This window comes from Hypomesus nipponensis, chromosome 11, assembly GCF_054491055.1.
Source record: "Hypomesus nipponensis isolate SF chromosome 11, ASM5449105v1, whole genome shotgun sequence".
In the NCBI taxonomy this organism is placed as follows: domain Eukaryota; kingdom Metazoa; phylum Chordata; class Actinopteri; order Osmeriformes; family Osmeridae; genus Hypomesus; species Hypomesus nipponensis.
In genome coordinates, this window is record NC_140371.1 from 11,243,910 (window position 1) to 11,264,069 (window position 20,160).

The window sequence follows — 20,160 nt, forward strand, 5'->3', positions numbered from 1 at the left end:
TGACTGATCTCCAACACAGGTTCATACATTTTCGTGCAAGTCATGACGTAGGACACACCAACAAATCCCACCGTACGCATTTCATTCGTTCCTTAAAAGGGGGCGGGACATTAAGGGAGGGGACTTCCCAGACGACTTTCTTTACAAATATTAATTACACTCTACAGTGAAAGTCATTCAATCTAGATCTGTTATTGCGACAGTATCTCGTGACAAGGCTGTGCACATCATGGATGGTAAGTAAATTAACTTTGTCTTGGCCTAGACCAGGGAACAACAGGTATTAAGAGATACAACAACGAAAAACTTATCTGTAGCCTAAAGTATATTTCCAGCACTTGGCAAAGTGTAATATAAAAACATTAAGTTACTTTTTAATTAACGCTTTAACATTGCTTCGTGATCAAAGCATTAGGTAGGGTTTAACCAGATTTGATATGGCTCATAAAAGTTATTTAGTTAGGCCCATACGAAACTGAAAGATATGAAACATTATCCCAGCTAGATGTTAGTTTTATTTTCTAGAAATGTAATATCCTGTTTAACTTGAAATGATTTAAACTCGTTTGGGCTTTGTACAACATTTCTTAGAGGCCAGTTTGCTTCCTGTTTTTTTACTGTCTGTCTTGTCTTTTTTGCCTCCCGCCGACTTTGACAACAGTTCATATGCCATCCTTGATCGGGGACCGTTCAAATATGAGTAAGTTTTGGAGGGTGTGCTCTAAACCTGTTTACTTGCCTCTACAGCCATATATTCGTAAATGGTTGGCCTATGGCTTATAGACTATATAATATTATCTTTCTCACTATTCCTGGGTTGGGTATTATTTCTCGTTCACTTCCTCTAATGCCATGTTACATTTTAAATGATCTTGTGTATATATTTATAGATGTGTGTTTGGATGTAATGTAAACAGTATTAATAGTATACATAATAATCATGATATGTCAGACTTAATACTCATAAATTAAATTTCTATCTTTAGTGGTGTCGTCTTTTTAGTGTTTGTTATTTACCTTGTTGGTACCTTCCATCAGTGATTTGCATAGTTATCTTTCTCTTTTTGCAAATAACTTGACACTCAGACATGACAACAAATTTACAAAAGCTGAGCTAATTTCACAAAACATTGTAATGATATCAAACACGGCTTGAGTTGCTTACCTTAAAACGTTTCCATACATTGGTCCCATGCTGCTGTTGTGCAGCTGCACAGCAGCAACCACAGAACTCCCATCTCTTGTAGTTGACATTTGAGGGGCATTTTGTTTGTCCTCGGGTTGAACTTCTTTGACTATTCTTAAAGAGGTTAATTATACAGATTTTAAAAACAGTGCAAAAGTATTTGACAGCATTGAGGTGTGCAAGGCAGCAATAGTACTACCCTTCAGAAGTACCTGCATTTCTTAACCTGACCCTGTTTTATTACAGTTGCTGAACCCGACATCCAGATCTTTGAGCAGCCTAAACAAAGAGGCATGCGGTTCAGATACAAGTGTGAGGGCCGTTCTGCAGGCAGCATCCCTGGAGAAAGGAACTCTGACAACAACAGAACCTATCCCAGCGTACAGGTGAGCACACCAACAGCTGTTCTCCACACCAGGTCACAACACTGACTTTAGCCACAGAGCCTGTCTACCCCATTGAATAACAGTTTCTTGGTGAGGGGAACAGTACTCCAAGTATACCACCAATCCCAACTAACCAGTTTTCAGGATAGTTTCACATTCCACTTTTTACACCACCTTAGTTTTCTGATGAGTGGACAGTACCTTGAACATTATCTAAACTTGACACCCAAGTTTGTTTAGGCAGAACCTGCTATGTTGTGGTACATGAAAGTATGTTGTGGTATGGAAAGAAGGATACTTACCTATTTCTCGGGAATGTAGTGAAGAAAAGTACTGCCAAACTATATAAACTAATCTACGAACTAAATCTGAAATAGCCTACTGAAACCTACAAAATGCCACCAGACCAGTTCCTCTAAAAGATGAGGAATCCATTTTAGGATCCATTTTATTATTAATTATGAGTGATCAGTCAGAGCAGGGTTTGATTCAGAAACTTTGTGGAAAAATGCACCTACCTGTGCTTTGAACTATTAAACCTCTCAGTTGAGGACTGGGAACAGCAAACAGTGGTTCAGGCTGACCAAATCAAATGTAGATTGTAGTGACAACATCTGTATGAACTTTGCAATTTAAACAAAGCATTTTCTGCTGGTCAAGAACTATGATGAGTGTTAACATTTTCTTCTTCTTTTTCCTCATTGGCAGATTTTGAACTACTGTGGAAAAGGCAGAGTGCGTGTTTCTTTGGTGACAAAGAATGAGCCCTACAGGCCCCATCCTCACGACCTGGTGGGCAAGGACTGCAAAGATGGCTCCTATGAAGTGGAGTTCGGCCCTGATCGCAGGGTCATTGCGTGAGTAATATTTTACCCCAGCTGCTAACATTATCTTCATGGTGTCATCTTAATTAAGAAATAGGAACCTTTTGTAACCTACAAAAAACGGTCTTTTTTTGTACACAACTGTATGCACAAGCCAAAAAACAAACATGTACAGGCATACACAGTCGTTTTTTATTGGCCTGTTTAGAGTCTGTGTATGATGAGTGACACACTGAGGGAATTCCCCAGTTTGCCTCACTGTTACTGTGTGTGGCATGTGTATCTGTGTGTTTCTGAATGTGTGTCTCTGTGTGTAGGGGGTAGGTTTGTGTGTGTGTGTCTGTAGGTGGGTGTTTGCATGTATGTGTGTATGTGATGTTCAGGACTGTAACATGGACATATCACTAAGAATTTCTCATCATTTTGTTGATTGCTTTGACCTCCAGCTTTCAGAATCTGGGAATTCAGTGTGTGAGGAGAAGGGAGGTGAAGGAAGCCATTGGCAAGAGGATGGCCGGAGGTATAAACCCCTTCAATGGTGAGTCACATTAATCCTCATACTTGATACAAATAGTTTGGGCCAACTTGGCTTTTAAAACATAATCATGATATACAATCAAAGCTAGTCACAATGTCTATGGTAAAGTATCTATGGACACTTGGATAAGTCCTGGAGATTGAACCAAGTAAAAAAAAAAAAAGACACTTTTTACATTTAAAGAAAAAAAGCTCAATCCTGGTCATGGTATGTACACACTAGTGCCCCTAAGTCTCTGAGTTGGACTAACATGGATCCTTATTGCAGTTTAGCCCAAGCACGCCTAGTGTATCTCAAGTACTAACAAGAGCAATTCTACTTCCCCATTCTTTTGTACAGTTGCTCAATTCAGCGCTGTGCTGAATGTCACGTGAGGCAGGATAGAGGGGGGGGGGGGGGAGGGGGAGAAGGGGGGTGTGTGGGTGTGTGAGACTGTGAAAAAACCGACACAGCAACACATGAACCAAACTTTTGCTCATAGCTATGTCGAACACATTCCAGTTTTGCAGTGGTGTTGTAGGAGGTATCCAGGTCATCCTGTTCATATTTCACTGTGAGCAAGTAACCATGCGAGAGACAAAGGGGTTATTTTTCCCATACAAAGCACTGTTCAGACATGCCAAACAGTAGGTCCAAAGATGTCTTTTTATGTATGATGAGTCATCAATGTTCTTTATTGAGTATTGGGGATGTCATCCATACTCAAATCAGTACATTTAGCGCCACTGCAGTCCGTAACAGGGAAGTGAGAGTAGGGAAGTGGTCTGGCTTGTAGTACCAGTTGGCTGCAGGTAGTGTAATGAGGAGTTAGCACAGAGCTGAAGAGAAATAAAGAGATCCTCTTGTGAGAGGAAAATTAAAAGAGTTTAAAAAGCAGACTTTCTCCCAGTTGTACCAATCAATTCTGAATGCAAGACTCAATTGGGGAATGCAAACTGGTTTTCCCAGACAGCATTACCTCATAGCAAGTGTTCATGAATGCAGCCGGTGTAGTGTGTGTCTGAAATATGACTTGAACTGCTAGCAGTCAAGCATACCTTGTTCTTACACATCTTACTCAATTATTTGAGTATGCCATAAAAAATGCTACTTAAGAAATATCTTAGAAAATGTTTTGTTATTTCCAGACAGTGGGGCGTACTTAACCAGAGCACTGGAATGCACAGGGAAAGATAAAAACTGTGTGAGATCTGCTCACTTCTCTCTTCAACTCACTTCTGCAGTGAAACTCAGCTGTTTCCTGTACAGAACGAGATACACACACACACACAGCACCCCCTCCCTCTCTTTCCCCCACATCAACTTCCTGTCTGCTTCTGGCTGAGGGTGGTGGCTCCAGTTTAGCTTCACCAGCTGCATGTCAGGTGCTTCAGAAACAGCCAGTAATGGGATTGGTGCACCTCTGTTACAATGGCAGAATAACCCTGAGATCCAGGTGACGTGTGCCAGTCTCGGGGTCCACACAGTGGCTTTCATCGGGCTATGAGGGTCAGTGTGATGAGTGTAAGCGAAGAGTTCACTCCAACCTGACAATGATGAGGCGTTTCCTCAGAGAAGTAAATCACCTACAGCTTCTGCATTTGGCTGTGATGTAGGGGAAGCAGTCAGAGCAGCCTCTTGGTTTTGTGGATCGTGTACTCAATCGTGTGCCATAACGCTTCAGCTGGGATTTTGATTTCACACAGTGCTCCCTCATGTTATCAAACTCACATGCTGAATCAGGTGTGACCTTACATCAGAGTAACTCAATGAAGCAAGCCATAGCATATTCTTCACTAGCTATATGCTTTCAAGTTTTTCGTATGGCGTCTGGGCTGTAGTGTGTATAAGTTATTAGTCATTCAAGAGAACAGAGACAGCACCAGGGGTGAGGTGTCCACCCTATGGATATTTGAAACCGGTCTCCCCCTTTTAGCCTAATTTCTCCAACCCTTTGTTAAATATACGCACTCACTTATCTTATGACACTTTTACATTTATTACAACACACACAGCATGCTAGTACCCACACACTTTACTGTGAATGTGTTCTGTTGCGGCACACATCTCTGTATACCACATACCCAGTCTTTAAGTCTCCCTCCCTCCCCCTTCACTATTTTCTTTTTCACCTCATGACCAACCATGGGGACTCACTCTGACTAAGCAAAAAGTGAAAATGTTCTTTATCCAAGAGTCAAGTGATTTGTCCTTTTGTGTCAGACGGAGTTCTAAGTAGGGACATCCAATACCACCCACCCCCCCCCCCCACCCCCACCCCTGTCTCCGAAAGTGTTCTTGTGGCAGAGGTTTGCTCTGTACGTCAACTATCCCTCTATCACCTACTTCCATCCCTCTTTGTCTGACGCCCCCCTCTCTCACTTTCTCTTTCTCTCTATCTTTCTCTCACTCGTCAGTAGTCGTCATTTTACGCCCAGGGATTCTCGTTTCTTGATTAGAACACACGCACACACACCAATTTCCACCTGCCATGACATCACTAAGCGCGTACGTGGGAGAGAGAGAGACAGCAAGAGAGTGGGCAAATGTGAAAAACTGTGGTGGTGTGTGTGAAGGGGGGGGGGGGGTGTTCTGTGTGAAGGCTTAAAACGAAGCCGCTCGATTTGCAAATTTGTGTGAGCGTTTCTGTGCGCGCGCCTATGAGTAGGCTGTGAAAGCACATCTGTGACGTTTCCAACCACTGAAAACTCGAGGCCAGTGGAACATAGTATACCACACACTTCACTGACAGGACCTAACCACGCACCACACGTTGCATAGAAACTAACTGGACTACAAACTCTTTACGAGCACTTCCTGCCCAACCTGCTTACTTCTGTCCCCATTACAATGTATTCACATATATGTCCGTGTGTGATTGTGTGTCCAGTGTCCCAGGAGCAGTTGCTGCAGACTGAAGAGTACGACCTCAACGTGGTGCGCCTCTGTATCCAGGTGTTCCTGCAGGATGACAGTGGACACTACGCGCGCGCCCTCCGACCAATCGTCACCAACCCCATCTATGACAACAGTGAGTTGCTGAGTTGCCAGTTGGTGAACACCGGCTGGTGTTGGCGTTATACCAAACATGGCAACCAAACATGACAGACCTTATATCAGTTCTAACTGAAAATAGCCAGAACTCGTCTCCACCTGTATTATTTGTGGATTGCATGTCGTGCAAGCTGTCATTGGGGGGAAGTGTGCTATGGAAACAGTGTACTCACATACACCCACAAGCATAGTCTCACACTTCCCTACATTGAGAACAACTTCCCTATCCAACTCTCATAAAAATATAGACACAGAGTTTTTATTACAGTGCATAACTTTAGTTGTATAAAAGGCTATTATTTCAGTTTTAGAAAAGGTTTTAAGTTTATTACAGAGACTCGTCCTTATGTGGATTGACTCTTACACAAGGCGGATTGCAAATGGATGTCCGTATCCGTGGTGTGACGTGTGTTTCCTGACCCCCAGGGGCCCCAAACACGGCCGAGCTGCGAATCTGTCGCGTCAACAGGAACAGCGGCAGCGTGAAGGGAGGGGACGAGATCTTTCTCCTGTGTGACAAAGTCCAGAAAGGTATGACCCAGTATGAAGTACATGATCCATGTTGTTTGTATGTTACGCTGCGTGGCATTTTTTTCTACCACCTGCAGTATTGATTTTGTGATATATGGGTCTCTCCTTCTATCCTTTCATGTCATTTCATTTGTCCTACAGGCCACCTATCCTTTTGTTTGTCCATCCATCCATTTTCCATTGGCTTTTTCCATTTTCCACGTTAAACTATTATTCCTCACGGATGACAGTCTTAGTGCTGTTTCTTCCATAAACGCCTGCCCCTCAATCCCCTCATCTCCTTTTGTTATCCATCCCTTCCTCATTCACCCCTTTCTCTCCTCCAGATGACATCGAGGTTCGTTTCTTTGTGCCGGGAGGTTGGGAAGCCAAAGGCTCCTTCTCCCAGGCCGATGTCCACCGCCAGGTGGCCATCGTGTTTAAGACGCCGCCCTACTATGACCGGTCAATCATCAGCCCTGTCACTGTGCGAATGCAGCTGCGCCGGCCCACAGACCAGGAAGTCAGCGAGCCAATGGAGTTCCGCTACCTACCCGACGACAAAGGTGAGAAGCCAATGTCTGAGTATAAATACCCTGGGCCTAACAGAAAAAAATCCCAACAAAATGTTCCGTAGGTTTCAAGTTCTTTCAGTATACGTTTAACAAAAACAGTTGCCTAAACATTCCTAAATTGACCTGTGCACACTGGGAAATTGTCTCTCCCGACATGGGGTTTCATATTATCTTTCTTGACTGACTCTCGCTTGGTGGTTAAAGTTGTGGTGTTGTAATATGTCCAGCATATCAGAAGTATACAAGTGCCTCTCTTCTCTGGAAGTGCCCAGTTGTTACAGCTTTCTTTGCTGTCCCTGGTGTGTCCTTCATGTTATCTATGTGCTTTGCAGTGCAGTTCTCCGTGTCAAAGACCTAAATACTTGTACCTTGTTAATCTGCATTGAATCATTTAAAGCATCCAAGCTATGTTCATCCTTTGTGTTGGATTTTACACCCCCTGCCCACTTTGGCAGGCCATAATAAATGTGTTCTTTCTGCCTGGTTATGAAAGTTTTTTTGTTACTTTATGTAATGTATGATACCTAATACATCAAGTTCATTGTGTTGTGTGTCTGTGTCTATGTGTAGACCCTTATGGCTGCCAGGAGAAGAAGCGAAAGTTAGAGCACTTGATGAAAACCTTTCCTCTGTTAAGCGGTAAGATAAATCTGTACTATGTCCTCTATTCAATATCTTGGTGTGTGTGTAATTGTGTGTAACACCAGTTTGTTGTCCCTCTCGTTCAGATGGTATGAATGTATCGAACAGACCCAAAGTCATGTCTCAGAGCTCCAGGAAAGGTAAGAATAATAGTATTATCTTCGTGTCATATACATGTATTTGTATGTCCACTGACAAGTCACTAATTATTTATTCAACATTAGACAAAACATCTCAGGACCAATTGTGTGCTTGCAGATTATAGTGTGTATATATTAGTATGTAAGTAAGTAAGACTATTTATATAGCACATTTCATACAGGAATTGCAGCTCAAGGTGCTTTACATAAAATCAACAAAAACAATAATACAAGTGATAGAAGTAATAGATCAAAAACATATAACAAACCAGACTAGCCGCACTCTATCTGCGGTCTCTCGAATCCGTCTTGGATCCGAGCTGCCTCGTGCAGTTTCCAAACATATAACAACCCAGACAAGCCGCACTCTATCTGCGGAGTAAAATTATAATAATAATAGAAACTACAGAATAACAAAATACAATAACTCAACAAAAATTGATAAAATGTAACACATAAGCAATAGTCAAAGTCAAATACAAGCCGCAATCTTTGCGGGAATGCAAAGCAAATCTGTTAAAACAATAATATAACTACTACCAGTTGTAAGGCCCTTCTGAGATAAAAATTAGTTAAATGCTTTGGTAAAAAGGTAGGTTTTAAGCTGTCTTTTAAAAATGTCTGGCATATTATGTGTATATATTCCAGTGTGCAACATAAATCATGAAACAAAACAAAACAAAATACTAACGTCAGCTCTTCTCCAACCAGACACAGCACACATGTACCTGAAGCAACCTCCCATCCCTCCAATGATGCGCCAAAGTCCTGCCTCTGCATGCTACAACTACAGTGTTCAGCGACCCATGCAGATGCCCAGTGAGTCACCCAACCAGATGTGGTCACACCTCAACCCCTCCCTATCATTGGATAGCATTCGAGTTAACCCTCAAAGCACCAGCAGCAGTACGAGTGGCTTACCCCAGCTCACCACGTTGGACCTGCAGTGTTTAGAGCCCAACACTCAGGGTTCCTCTGTCTGCCAGGCTAGGCCTGGCCCTCCCCACCACCCCCATTCCCATCACCAGCAAGCCCTCCAAAGGAAAGAGCCAGTCCCTGAAGTCCAGGCCAGCCACAGTGGCCAGAGCTATGGTCTTCAAACACCCTGGCATAACAACCCTCTCCCCTCTGCCCAAGGTCCCCTGGGGAATGTTGAAAATAGGGGAGCTTCCTTGGAACTGGAGTCATTCCTTGACCTCCAGAGCTTTGTAGGAGGGGGAGACCAGACAGCTATCCAGATGAAGCAGGAATACCAAAGTGCGAGGCCAGAGGGCCAGGGCTGCAACATGGCTCCTCCTGTAGACCCCAACCATGGTGCCTCATATGCCAACTTAGCCCAATGGTCTGCAAGCAACGGAACTAACATGGAGGCAATGAGACAGGAGGGCAACGGAAATGCCAACATTCAGGCCCTCAAAAATGTACAAAGCACCTTCTCAGCCAACGGGGGGGGACAAGACGGCTGCTATAACTACCTGAGCCCATGGCCAAGCCAGTATAATGAGTGACAGTGCAGATGTTTTGAAGTCTGAAGAAACACCCGTGGCAGCTCATCAAATGTAGGGGGAAGCTTTGACGTGTGACAATGAGTCACAAAGTGTGCTGGATTGTGGTGAATACTTGTGAAATAGATCTGATATTCAGGGCAAAATGTTAGACTACTGGTTGTTATGTGTATTCTCTCTTGTCTCAGTCCACCTGAAGGGAACTTGAGTGTGCTGTTCAAATGCCTTTTTTTATTTGAATGTTTTTCTTGTTCTATGGTATATGGGATTATAGATTTGGGTTTCACATTTTAAAGTTAAAGCTAAAAATGACATTGTTACAGTTTTGGCGTCCAGGACTCATGTGCACATGCTTTCTGTAAGAATGGCAAAAACAAACACGTTTAAACTCCCAAGAAGTTACTCACATTCCTATTGAGGAAGTATGGAAATGTCCAGTCAGTAGCACTGTTGTGTTCCTTAGTAATGGCTATGTCATATTAATCACATGTGCTGTCAAAATAATGTTGTTGAAAAGAAAACTGATGCACTAGTACCACTCAATACTTTTTCTCTCAATTGTATATAGCTTTAATATTTTAATTAAGATGTTTCAATGCTGATGGCTTCTGTTTTTTAAATACAAAATACTTTGTTAATAAAGAATATATTTTCTTCCACACAGGTTTGGAATTTTATTGAACAAATTATTTTGAGTTTTGGTATACCTCAGAGTTTGTGGTTAGTGCTCATCAAACTAACATTTTAATAACCAACCATCCAATATTAATCTTTAACATCAACAAATGTTATGTAAAATTGTTTCACTTTTTTAATACCAACAAACATAGTAACATAAATAGCCATTAAAGAGTTGGGTATCAAACTGCTTTATTTCTCTACCCAACAGCACATTATGTACACATATGTACTCTTAATTGTGTCAGGGGAAGCAATACCAATCACAAGCAGCGGATGTCAAAACAAAGAAGTCATTAATTTAACTTACAAGAAGGCAAAACAATAATTCCACACTGAGAAAATACAACAAAAGTACTTCGCTGCTCTAGGTTAACTCAAGACAAAGGCAAACCAATAAACTGTAGGTAAGAAGTTAATCCAAAACCAAAACAAAGACTCTGAAACCCACAAGGGAGATTGCAAAGAAGAAACAGACTGTTTCAATGGAGAGATAACAGGTGGTAACAAGGTCATGTGATCTGCTACTATGTCTCCACACACAGAGTGGGAGAGGAGGAAGGTGGCTGATTAGCCTGGAGTCGTGACTAATTGGCTGTGAAACCTAGTGACTGGCAACGGCATAGGGTAAACTGAACGTTACAGGGACAAGTGAGATCACTTCCTGTTAACGTGACAGAAAGGGTTATCCTGGGTCTTTCTGTTGCAAGGAACATGTATGTATACCTCTCCTTCACAGAGTGACATGGAACCTTTCATGCTTTGAAGTTATATCCATCCTCATTTAAGAAAAAAAGATCAACTTGAGCCTCCATGAAGATTCAATTGAAAAATATGTCATTGTTCTCCCTAGTGGCATTTGTGGCATATTTGCCCAGTTGTGTACAGAGGTGCTTGGGACTCTTTTTGGCATGTAGATGTCATAGTATCCTTAAACACCTTCATGTAAGTCATTTGGGGAAATGAGGGGAGCAAGGGATTGACTAGTTGAAATGAGGATGAACGCTTCTTGGAAGTCCTGTGGATTGTTGCATTATGAAGGAAACCCGCTGGTCACCACTAGTACTGTTTCTGTTGGTCAAACACTGTTGCAACACTGGCAACACTGTGTTTAACCACAATACTTTCAAAATCACTAAGCTTGTCGAAATTCTTTCAGTTTCTATCTTTTCTTAGATTTAGTAAATATTAAACCACAAAAAATACATTTCTTCAACTGTAATTATTATCAATGTCTTTTATTATTTAGGTATAACTGCTTCTATCTGATAGTTCAGGAACACAGTCCTCTTAGGGACAAGTCACTTACACTCCCAACCATACAAAGTAAGGTGTGCGTACACGTGTAAGTTTACTATCATCAAAGGAACAATTGAACCCTAAAATGGAGAACTGTATACGCTATGTTATGTTATTGCCTAACATTTCCTACGTTCCTACGCTGCACATCAAGGAACACAAATAAAGAATGAGGAACCTTCATTTGATCTGCTACTGGTAACACTTTTACGTTGTTACTGGAATGTGCATGTGCAACATTTTGCCTCTCATTGATTAATTTGGCTTCTGTCTGTGCTCTGTACCCCTACTCTAACTGATTCAACTAATCAATAACTTGGAAGGAATGGCAGACATGTTTGTTCTAGATTACTGCAAGTAAACTGTAAATGAAAACCGAATGGATTTGAGCTGATTTAATAGATCAAGATATGTGATGCAACACAACATTTTAACTTCATTGGCAACTCAACCTGCAATGTTTACAGGATGACAGTGCAAGGCACCATGTCAGCTTTTCAGTCTTCTCTAGTTTTTGTTTCCCAAATTTGCATCTTGTTACTTTTCCCCTAATTCAGATTATAAAATATCATGTATCTAGTTATTTACCATTGTACACAAATACAGGATGTATGTGGAAATCAAAACCTAGAAGGGCAAAAGGTGCTTTTTTGCTTGTTACAAACTGAATGATTTGTCTTTCAGACTACGTCATTACCAATGAAGACAGGACGTCACGTGTTTACGATATTTGTTTTCTTTATTATCAGGACAGTGTGAAATGCAATAGAAAAACGTTGTTTCCTTCCTTTCTCTGTGTAAGTGAACCACTGCCACGGAGGTGCAGTGCAGAGTAAAACTGAGGTACACCATACCTAGACTATATCAGCGTGCTTGTGTGCTTTTGCTTTGGGAAGATCCCCCCTGAAGGCTCAATTTACGATCAACAACCATCAAATCCCCTAACCACAGAGTTTGTAAGACAGACTTGCAGTTCAGTGTCTGCCATCCAAAATGGTCTTTTAACCTTTTGGTCCCTTTCTTGATGTCATGGTGCAAGAAGTTGAAAAGTGTATTTGTTATATGAAATATGACATTGTATTGTGCAGACCTATGAGTGCATGTTAGTGTGTCTATGCAATAGTACACGTGTATGAGGGTATGTGTACAGATGGGTTTGACTTCTTGTGTGATATTTGTTATTTGGAAGGGTCATATAATTGGGTATGGGCAGCAAAGATTATTCAGCTTGTGTGTGTGTGTCTGTGTGCATGCAGTTATCAATGTGTGCGCTTGTGTAACCTTATCCTGGAACACAGTTAGACCTGCTCTGCTGCTTACTTCCAGTAACGCTCCTCCTCTTCTGCATTGCCCTCCCCTTTCCTTCCTCCTTTGTCCTCTCAACCCCTTTCCCTGCTGCTCTCTGATGAACGTCAGACTGAGGTGTACAGAAACGTTTACTAAGGTTGACCTAACTCAAGTACTCACCCATTCAATTGAGTGACTTGTTCCTTTACTTGAAATCAATAAAATCATTGCTCACTTTACTATTTCAACACAGCAGAGACAAGTTTAGTGTGGTCACTTTCAAACGTTTTTCCTGAAGATTCTGCACTCGAGCATCTCGTCTCACACAAAAAACACAAACATTCTCTTAATCTATATGCAACAATTCAGATTTGTTTTCCTATGGTATAGTCATCTACTCATTTCATTGGATATACAATAATTCTGCAAATCATTGCATCCCCCCAAAAAGCTGACATTCAACCTGTAATTGGTGAGGAGGACATTTACAAAAATGTTTTTCCATTGAGACACTTCCTGCAACGTAATTATATATATTGTCACCTTGTGTGAAGCTGAAATAATACCTCTTTCTAGCCTGAACTCAAATTTCACTGTAGGGGAAAACCCTTTACTCTCCACTGTAACTATTTCATTAGCTCTATGAGTTCATACTGTACGGTATGTCCTTCTAAATGTTATGAATAGACCATGTGGAAAACTGGTTTCAGTATGGTTTTGCATTCTCGCATTTGTTTCTTCTGTATTTGATACAACTTTACAGTGTTACGCTATCCTTTATGCCTTTGAGTTGTAAAATTCTGTTCATTTGGTTGAATTGTACACAATGCACACGTTGCAAATCATACTAACATATTGCACTGGGGACAGTGCCTCTGGACTGGCAAACTGGGTTGGTGGTTCCCCTCTTTAAAAAGGGGGACCAGAGGGTGTGCTCCAACTTTAGGGGGATCACACTCCTCAGCCTCCCTGGGAAAGTCTATTCAGGGGTCCTGGAGAGGAGGGTCCGTCGGATTGTCGAACCTCGGATTCAGGAGGAGCAATGTGGTTTTCGTCCTGGCCGTGGAACAGTGGACCAGCTCTATACCCTCCGCAGAGTCCTGGAGGGTACATGGGAGTTCGCCCAACCAGTCTACAAATGTTTTGTGGATTTGGAAAAGGCGTTCAACCATGTCCCTCGGGGGCTCATGTGGGGGGAGCTCCGAGAGTACGGGGTACCGGATTCCCTGATTGGGGCTGTCCAGTCCCTGTACGACCGGTGCCAGAGTTTGGTCCGCATTGCCGGTAGTAAGTCGAACTTGTTTCCGGTGAGGGTTGGACTCCGCCAGGGCTGCCCTTTGACACTGATTCTTTTCATTACCTATATGGACAGAATTTCTAGGCGCAGCCAGGGCGTTGAGGGGGTCCGGTTTGGTGACCTCAGGATCGGGTCGCTGCTTTTTGCAGATGATGTGGTCCTGTTGGCTTCATCGGCCGCGACCTTCAGCGCTCACTGGAGCGGTTCGCAACCGAATGTGAAGCGGCTGGGATGCGAATCAGCACCTCCTACGTTCCTTCCCTCACCTATGGTCACAAACTATGGGTAGTGACCGAAAGAACGAGATCGCGAATACAAGCGGCCGAAATGAGCTTTCTCCGCAGGGTGTCCGGGCACTCCCTTAGAGATAGGATGAGAAGCTCGGTCATCCGGGAGGGGCTCGAAGTAGAACCGCTGCTCCTCCGCGTCGAGAGGAGCCAGCTGAGGTGGCTCGGGCATCTGATCAGGATGCCTCCTGGACGCCTCCCTGGTGAGGTGTTCTGGGCACGGCTGGCCTGGGAACGCCTCAGGGTCCACCAAGAAGAGCTGGTGGAAGTGGCCGGGGAGAGGGAAGTCTGGGCCTCCCTGCTTAGGTTGCTGCCCCTGCGACCTGACCCCCGGATAAGCGGTAGATGACGAGAGACGAGATATTGCACTGGTCAAATTATCTGGTCAAATATGATGATACGATTAACGTTGATCTGCAAATAAATCCACATCAGATTGTAGTAACCATTGAAGACAACTGATATTAAAGATTATTTGTAAATTAATGTAAAATATTATGTAAATGATAATTGTATAGGCTTAACCACTCAACTGGTACTCAACTCATGCATTTCACTTCCTTATTTGACAAGCGGGCATGCAAAACCATGTCGACATGTGTCGAATAACAACCACAAATACAAACAGAAAGAAAGAGTACAGAGAGGAACTAGTTTATGTGAAAAGTCCTCAAAGCAGCCATGTTGCATGGCAAAAAACCTGACATAAAAGCACGGGACCATGGGAATTTCTTTAGGTATAAGGAATGTAAAAGTTTTTACCCATGAAACCATATTAAAAGTAGTAACATCAAAGTGAAAAGAGGTACTAGTCACTAGTGTATCAGTGTTACTGAAGATGAACAAAAACATCAAACAAAAATCATGGGAGGCCAGTTTAGTTACTATAATACAGAGAAGGATACATATTAACCACAACTGTATTTAGCTGAGAGTGTATATGACATTGGTCTCTGTATGTAACCCTTAAAATTCTATTTTCATGATATTGTTCAATCTGCTGTCTTACTGTTGCATTCTTTTAAATCTGTGCTCACAAATTTGTAGCAGGGAGATGGGGCACAAGAGCAGGGACTGGAGGTGTTGCAGGTTGGGGGAGTGGGTGGATAGTGTGGCTTCACAGCTTAAATGTCACTGTGAGACCCCAAATACCACGCCAATCATCAGCAACCCTACACCTCCTCCCCACACATACTTGTCATGAAAGCACAATTCTTGATTCCCACGTCTCATTTGGAATCTGAAAATCTAAATGCTTGCCGTCTGCTGCGAAATATACCTCAAACTGTATGGTGACATCAACTCCACATACTACAATCCCACCCTCTACCAAAACACTTTGAGAGCGCGCCTTGTCTACCCCCAAACCCACCCACACCGTGACATCACACTGCCTCTACAACTGCATCACTCTCACGCTACTGTACAAACGAACTGTCCCTATGGTTAGTGCGACAGCCACTCCTCTCAGAACCCCGAGCGAATGTCATCCGCCCACACATCATCTTGCAGCGGCATGCCTCATTTCTTCTTTTGAGCACAAAACAAGGGTCCTACCTATGACATACATGACCAAATGTGTTGGTGCTGCTGTAGAAACACAATGCGTCATCTCACTTTTACTAACAGATTAGCCTACATGATTGATTCTCTTATGTAAATGAGCACATTCCTGATTCTGTTTAACTGAGAATAACTGTTTTTTTCATTTCACCATTTTACAAACGCAACTCAATTCCATAAGTTTATTTCAGTAAGGTTTATTTTTAGAGAGGCAGCCTAGGTAAACTGGTTGCTGATCACCCCATTTAAAGGCCGGGTATATGCCGCCCGTTCTACATTTTCAACACATTGAAGTTGCATTTTCTGAAATACAAACGAGATAAACCAATGTTTTCGAATTTAACCTGGGGGGCCTTACAACTCTTATTCCCTTCCTGCCATAGTTAATTCCTTGTCTACAATAGTAAATTCCTTGTTTGTGCAATTAGTCGGCGAATATAGCTTAGGCGATTCTGAATCTTTGAATATTCTTAGTTAAATTGATCTGTATTTACTGTCGTATAATTAAAGTGTAGATATCTGTAGATACCTGATATAGAGCTATATCAAATGTTATCAGTCTTCGTCTTTTGTACATATTCAGCCTAAATCATCAGCAAAGATCCAACTTCGACTAAACAAATATCAACGTTTATTGTACCAGGTCGCCCTCTTTTGGCCAAGGAAGAATGACGCACAAAAAGACTAAGCAAATCGAAATAGAGATTGTTAACGACATAATTTCTTATTTAATCCATTATTAAAAAACTTCTATAAAAAAACAAGCAATACAACAAATCAACAAACATTTTCAAAATACTGACCTTTTTTTATTGATTAACTTGACCAATACCAATAACCTTTTTTTCTGGCTGCGTTTGGTGAGGTCTGTAACGTCAGGCACTCCTGCTACTGACTTCGGTACACAGCTAACATTTCTTCGACACAAATAACAACAACATGGCATCGCAGCCTCCTCCCAAACCATGGGAAAGGCGGATTCCAGGAGCTATGGGTGCCCCAGTAAATTATCGGTAAAAACAAATCTAATATGTTCAGCTAATGTTACTTCACAGTTACAAGTACTACTAGTGCTAGAGCTAAACCTGTTAAGAGCTACAGTAACATTTGTTTTAATCTACTTGTCAATGTCTTGTGACTAGCATACACTAGAGCTAGCAATTAGCCACACACCTGATTATTTAGCTAGCTAGGCTAGCTAAGTCGGTCCTTTCGCTACGTAAGGCGTTGTTTAAATTTAAGATAAGGGTATATGTTAGATTGATTATCGCCTGCTATATTGCTGTCATGCTAACGTCAATCCAGCAACAAGCAACGTTACTTTTACAAGGTGAACTAGCAAAGTGACAAAGGCCTAACTACCAAGCTGCCACAGCTAGCTACCTGTCAGTTTCAGTTAGACTACAGTAGGCTACAGGGTTAGATTTTGGCAGTGGTGATTCTAGCTAATGCAGCAGCTAGCAGACACATTTGATGTAGGCTATTTCACGCACACAATTTTTCCCACACCAATCATAACACTTATTTACCAGTCATCTCTCTTGCTAATTATCAGGTCAGCAGAATTTGGTCCAGCTGGTCCTTCCACCTTATCAGGACCACCGATTCTGACCCGTATGACTCCACCACTTCCCCCTCGCCCCGTCCAGCAATCCTACCGTCCTGCCTTCAACTCCATCCCGTCTTCCTACAGTCCCTATGGAAGCTCCATGTATCCGGGATACAGCCCTTACAGCTACAGTGGTGGCTATGGCCTTGGCGGCTACAACCGCTTACCCCCATCAGAGGACGTGGCTCCCAGCCGCTTTGTGCAGCAGGCTGAGGAAAGCAGCCGCGGGGCCTTCCAGTCCATCCAGAGCATCGTCCAGGCCTTTTCCTCTGTGAGCATGATGCTGGACGCCACCTTCTCCGCCGTCTATAACAGTTTCCGGGCGGTGTTGGACGTAGCCAACCACTTCACACGACTGCGGGTGCACTTCACCCGTGTCTTCTCTGCGTTTGCACTGGTACGCACTTTGAGATACCTCTACCGACGCATGCAGAGGCTCCTCGGGCTGAGGCAGGATGCTGAGGTTGAGGACTTGTGGGCAGACAGTGCAGGAGATGTGCTGGCAACCACTGCTGCGAGAGGGGTTGGAGCTGGAATAGATGACCCCAGAGGCCCGGTCAAATCCTGGCCCATCTTCCTGTTTCTGGCGGTCGTCCTCGGAGGGCCGTATTTGATCTGGAAGCTGCTGAGCTCCACCCAGGAGACGGAAGACACTGGTGAGCCCACACGCCTTTTTAGCTTTCATGTATGGATTTGGGATGTGGAAGCATGGTTACACAACATGTTAGACTCACGGTATATTGCACAGTGATCATGAACACTGTTCCTTGAATAGGAGTAAGGCATACTTGAGTAGTAGATAAGGAGTCAATAGGTCAATATCTAACTATGAAAATTATCAATCAGGTGACTGCTTTTATCTTTCCATGCAGCTATCAACTGGGCCAGTGGGGAGGATGACCATGTTGTGGCCAAGGCCGAGTACAACTTCACAGCCGCGTCTGAGGAGGAGGTCTCTATGCAGGCTGGAGATATGCTCAACCTTGCCCCAAAAGGTGAGACTACCATCCGACTAGCACTTAACAACTTTCTGTCAAGGCCTGGGACAGTACATACTGACCTGTCCTTTATTGCCATATTTGTCCATGTGGAAAAATAGAAAGCAGGATTCCACTGTAGGGTAGTCAGACCTGAAATCTGGCTAACTATCACATTTACATTTAGTGATTTAGCAGACACTCTTATCCAGAGCGACTTACAGTAAGTACAGGGACATTCCCCCGAGGCAAGTAGGGTGAAGTGCCTTGCCCAGGGACACAACGTAATTTGGCACGGCCAGGAATCGAACCGGCAATCGAACCGGCAACCTTGTGATTGGTAGCCCGATTCCCTAACCGCTCAGCCATCTGACCCCTATCGGTGTCGTATGTACAAAACAATGAAAGTTAAATGAATCTGAGTTCATGTTCTTCTGTCCTGTTTGCAGAACTACAGCCCAGGGTACGTGGCTGGCTGCTGGCCAGCGTGGATGGCCAGACCACAGGCCTCGTCCCAGCAAACTATGTAAAGGTTCTTGGTAAGAGGAGAGGGCATAAGCACACTGAGCAAGATAGGCTGACCCAGGCTCAGCAAAGCAACCCAGAGGGCCTTCAAAACCATCAACCTGCTCTGGCAACTTGCCCAGGGCCAACTTCAGTCCCAAACTTCACCCCAGTTCTATACCCCGGCTCAGCGAGCACCCAGGGTAGCTCAGAGGAGCTGCTGGAGTCAGTGTACAGAGAAACAGAAATACCCCTCAACACAGGAGCACCTTATTCTAGTATAGCCTCAAGCACTGTGCTGACTATACCAGAGAGAATTGACCTGTGATAATGTAAATGTCTGTGTGTTTGCTTAGGTTCTACAAAAAGTGAAGTCAAATTCTCAAGTATCCATTTTTGTCCAATTTTTGTAATCTCAATAAGATTCAACTGTGTCTCTTAGCACAGTTATACTGTGTAATTACAGGTTATTTTCAGAATTCATTAATATGATACTGGGGTTCATCGGATTGGATACCTGAAAACTGTTCTGCTTTCTGTTGATTTGTGGTTGATTAATTCTCATTAAGGCTTAAACGTAGCAGTCTGGGTTCCACATTCACAATTTAGGATTGGTAATGTGATACACGTTCTTAATCATGTGATATATTTAATTCTCAGAAATTAGTTTTACAAAATGTTCATTGATACAGAAAGGTGCATTGGTTGACTATGTTAGCAGTTTCTCAACCAGCCAGAATGGTCCTGAGAATAAACTTTATGCCTTTGTTGGATGTATTTTTGCAGCCACTTCAATAAATTACAAAGTTTCAAATCAGACACAGACAATTTACCCTGTTCCGATCATGAATTGGTTCTTAAGAGATAATGTTGGTAAAAGTGTATGTGTAGCCAATGGTTACATGTTTAGAAGGATGGTGTGGATGGCAAAATGTGTATGATGTTGGATCATTTTCAGAATCAAGCCCTGTTTGGGCCTGTAATTAAAACGTTGTAATTAAGTTGTGTTAGTATATTTGTTTTTTTATTGTTGCATGATACTAAAGCCCAGTAATTTTGATTATGATCATTCACATTGCATTCACCCCCCGCTGTCTAATAAGGGTGTAATATGTAAATATAATGTATTGTAAAAACGTATATTTTCAAAACGTGATTTATTTCAGACGAGGTTGTATTTTTCATTTGTAACATGACTACTGGCAGGGCTAAAGTAAACCTGACGTCTGAATTAGCTACTACTGGACTGTAGCTAAAACTGCAAAACTTCACTGTTCCCTCGAAAATAAAAATATTTTAAGCATACTTAACCACTTCTTC

At 42.7% G+C, this 20,160-nt stretch overlaps 2 protein-coding genes across 2 annotated transcripts; both read left to right on the plus strand.

The window, feature by feature from the left end:
• The first annotated feature begins 130 nt into the window (after positions 1-130).
• rel (REL proto-oncogene, NF-kB subunit) lies at positions 131-10,000 on the plus strand. The gene is made up of 11 exons (XM_084710306.1): positions 131-236; positions 662-700; positions 1,433-1,572; positions 2,281-2,429; positions 2,843-2,934; positions 5,804-5,944; positions 6,394-6,498; positions 6,825-7,043; positions 7,623-7,691; positions 7,781-7,834; positions 8,546-10,000. The coding sequence occupies exons 1-11, from the start codon at positions 230-232 to the stop codon at positions 9,340-9,342; spliced, it is 1,812 nt and encodes a 603-aa protein (XP_084566432.1). The 5' UTR covers positions 131-229; the 3' UTR covers positions 9,343-10,000.
• Positions 10,001-16,611: 6,611 nt separating this feature from the next.
• Positions 16,612-20,150, plus strand: pex13 (peroxisomal biogenesis factor 13). The gene is made up of 4 exons (XM_084667305.1): positions 16,612-16,763; positions 17,306-18,015; positions 18,232-18,354; positions 18,786-20,150. Exons 1-4 carry the CDS (start codon positions 16,690-16,692, stop codon positions 19,166-19,168), a joined length of 1,290 nt encoding a protein of 429 aa, XP_084523431.1. The 5' UTR covers positions 16,612-16,689; the 3' UTR covers positions 19,169-20,150.
• Positions 20,151-20,160: the final 10 nt, after the last annotated feature.

Bases quoted from the DNA above. Each gene is read 5' to 3' on its own strand.
- pex13 (XM_084667305.1), top strand. From the start codon at position 16,690: ATGGCATCGCAGCCTCCTCCCAAACCATGGGAAAGGCGGATTCCAGGA. The intron at 16,764-17,305 runs GTAAAAACAAAT...GCTAATTATCAG, and splicing joins GGTGCCCCAGTAAATTATCG to GTCAGCAGAATTTGGTCCAG. The intron at 18,355-18,785 runs GTGAGACTACCA...TCCTGTTTGCAG, and splicing joins GCTCAACCTTGCCCCAAAAG to AACTACAGCCCAGGGTACGT.
- rel (XM_084710306.1), top strand. The intron at 2,935-5,803 runs GTGAGTCACATT...TTGTGTGTCCAG, and splicing joins AGGTATAAACCCCTTCAATG to TGTCCCAGGAGCAGTTGCTG. The intron at 7,044-7,622 runs GTGAGAAGCCAA...GTCTATGTGTAG, and splicing joins CTACCTACCCGACGACAAAG to ACCCTTATGGCTGCCAGGAG.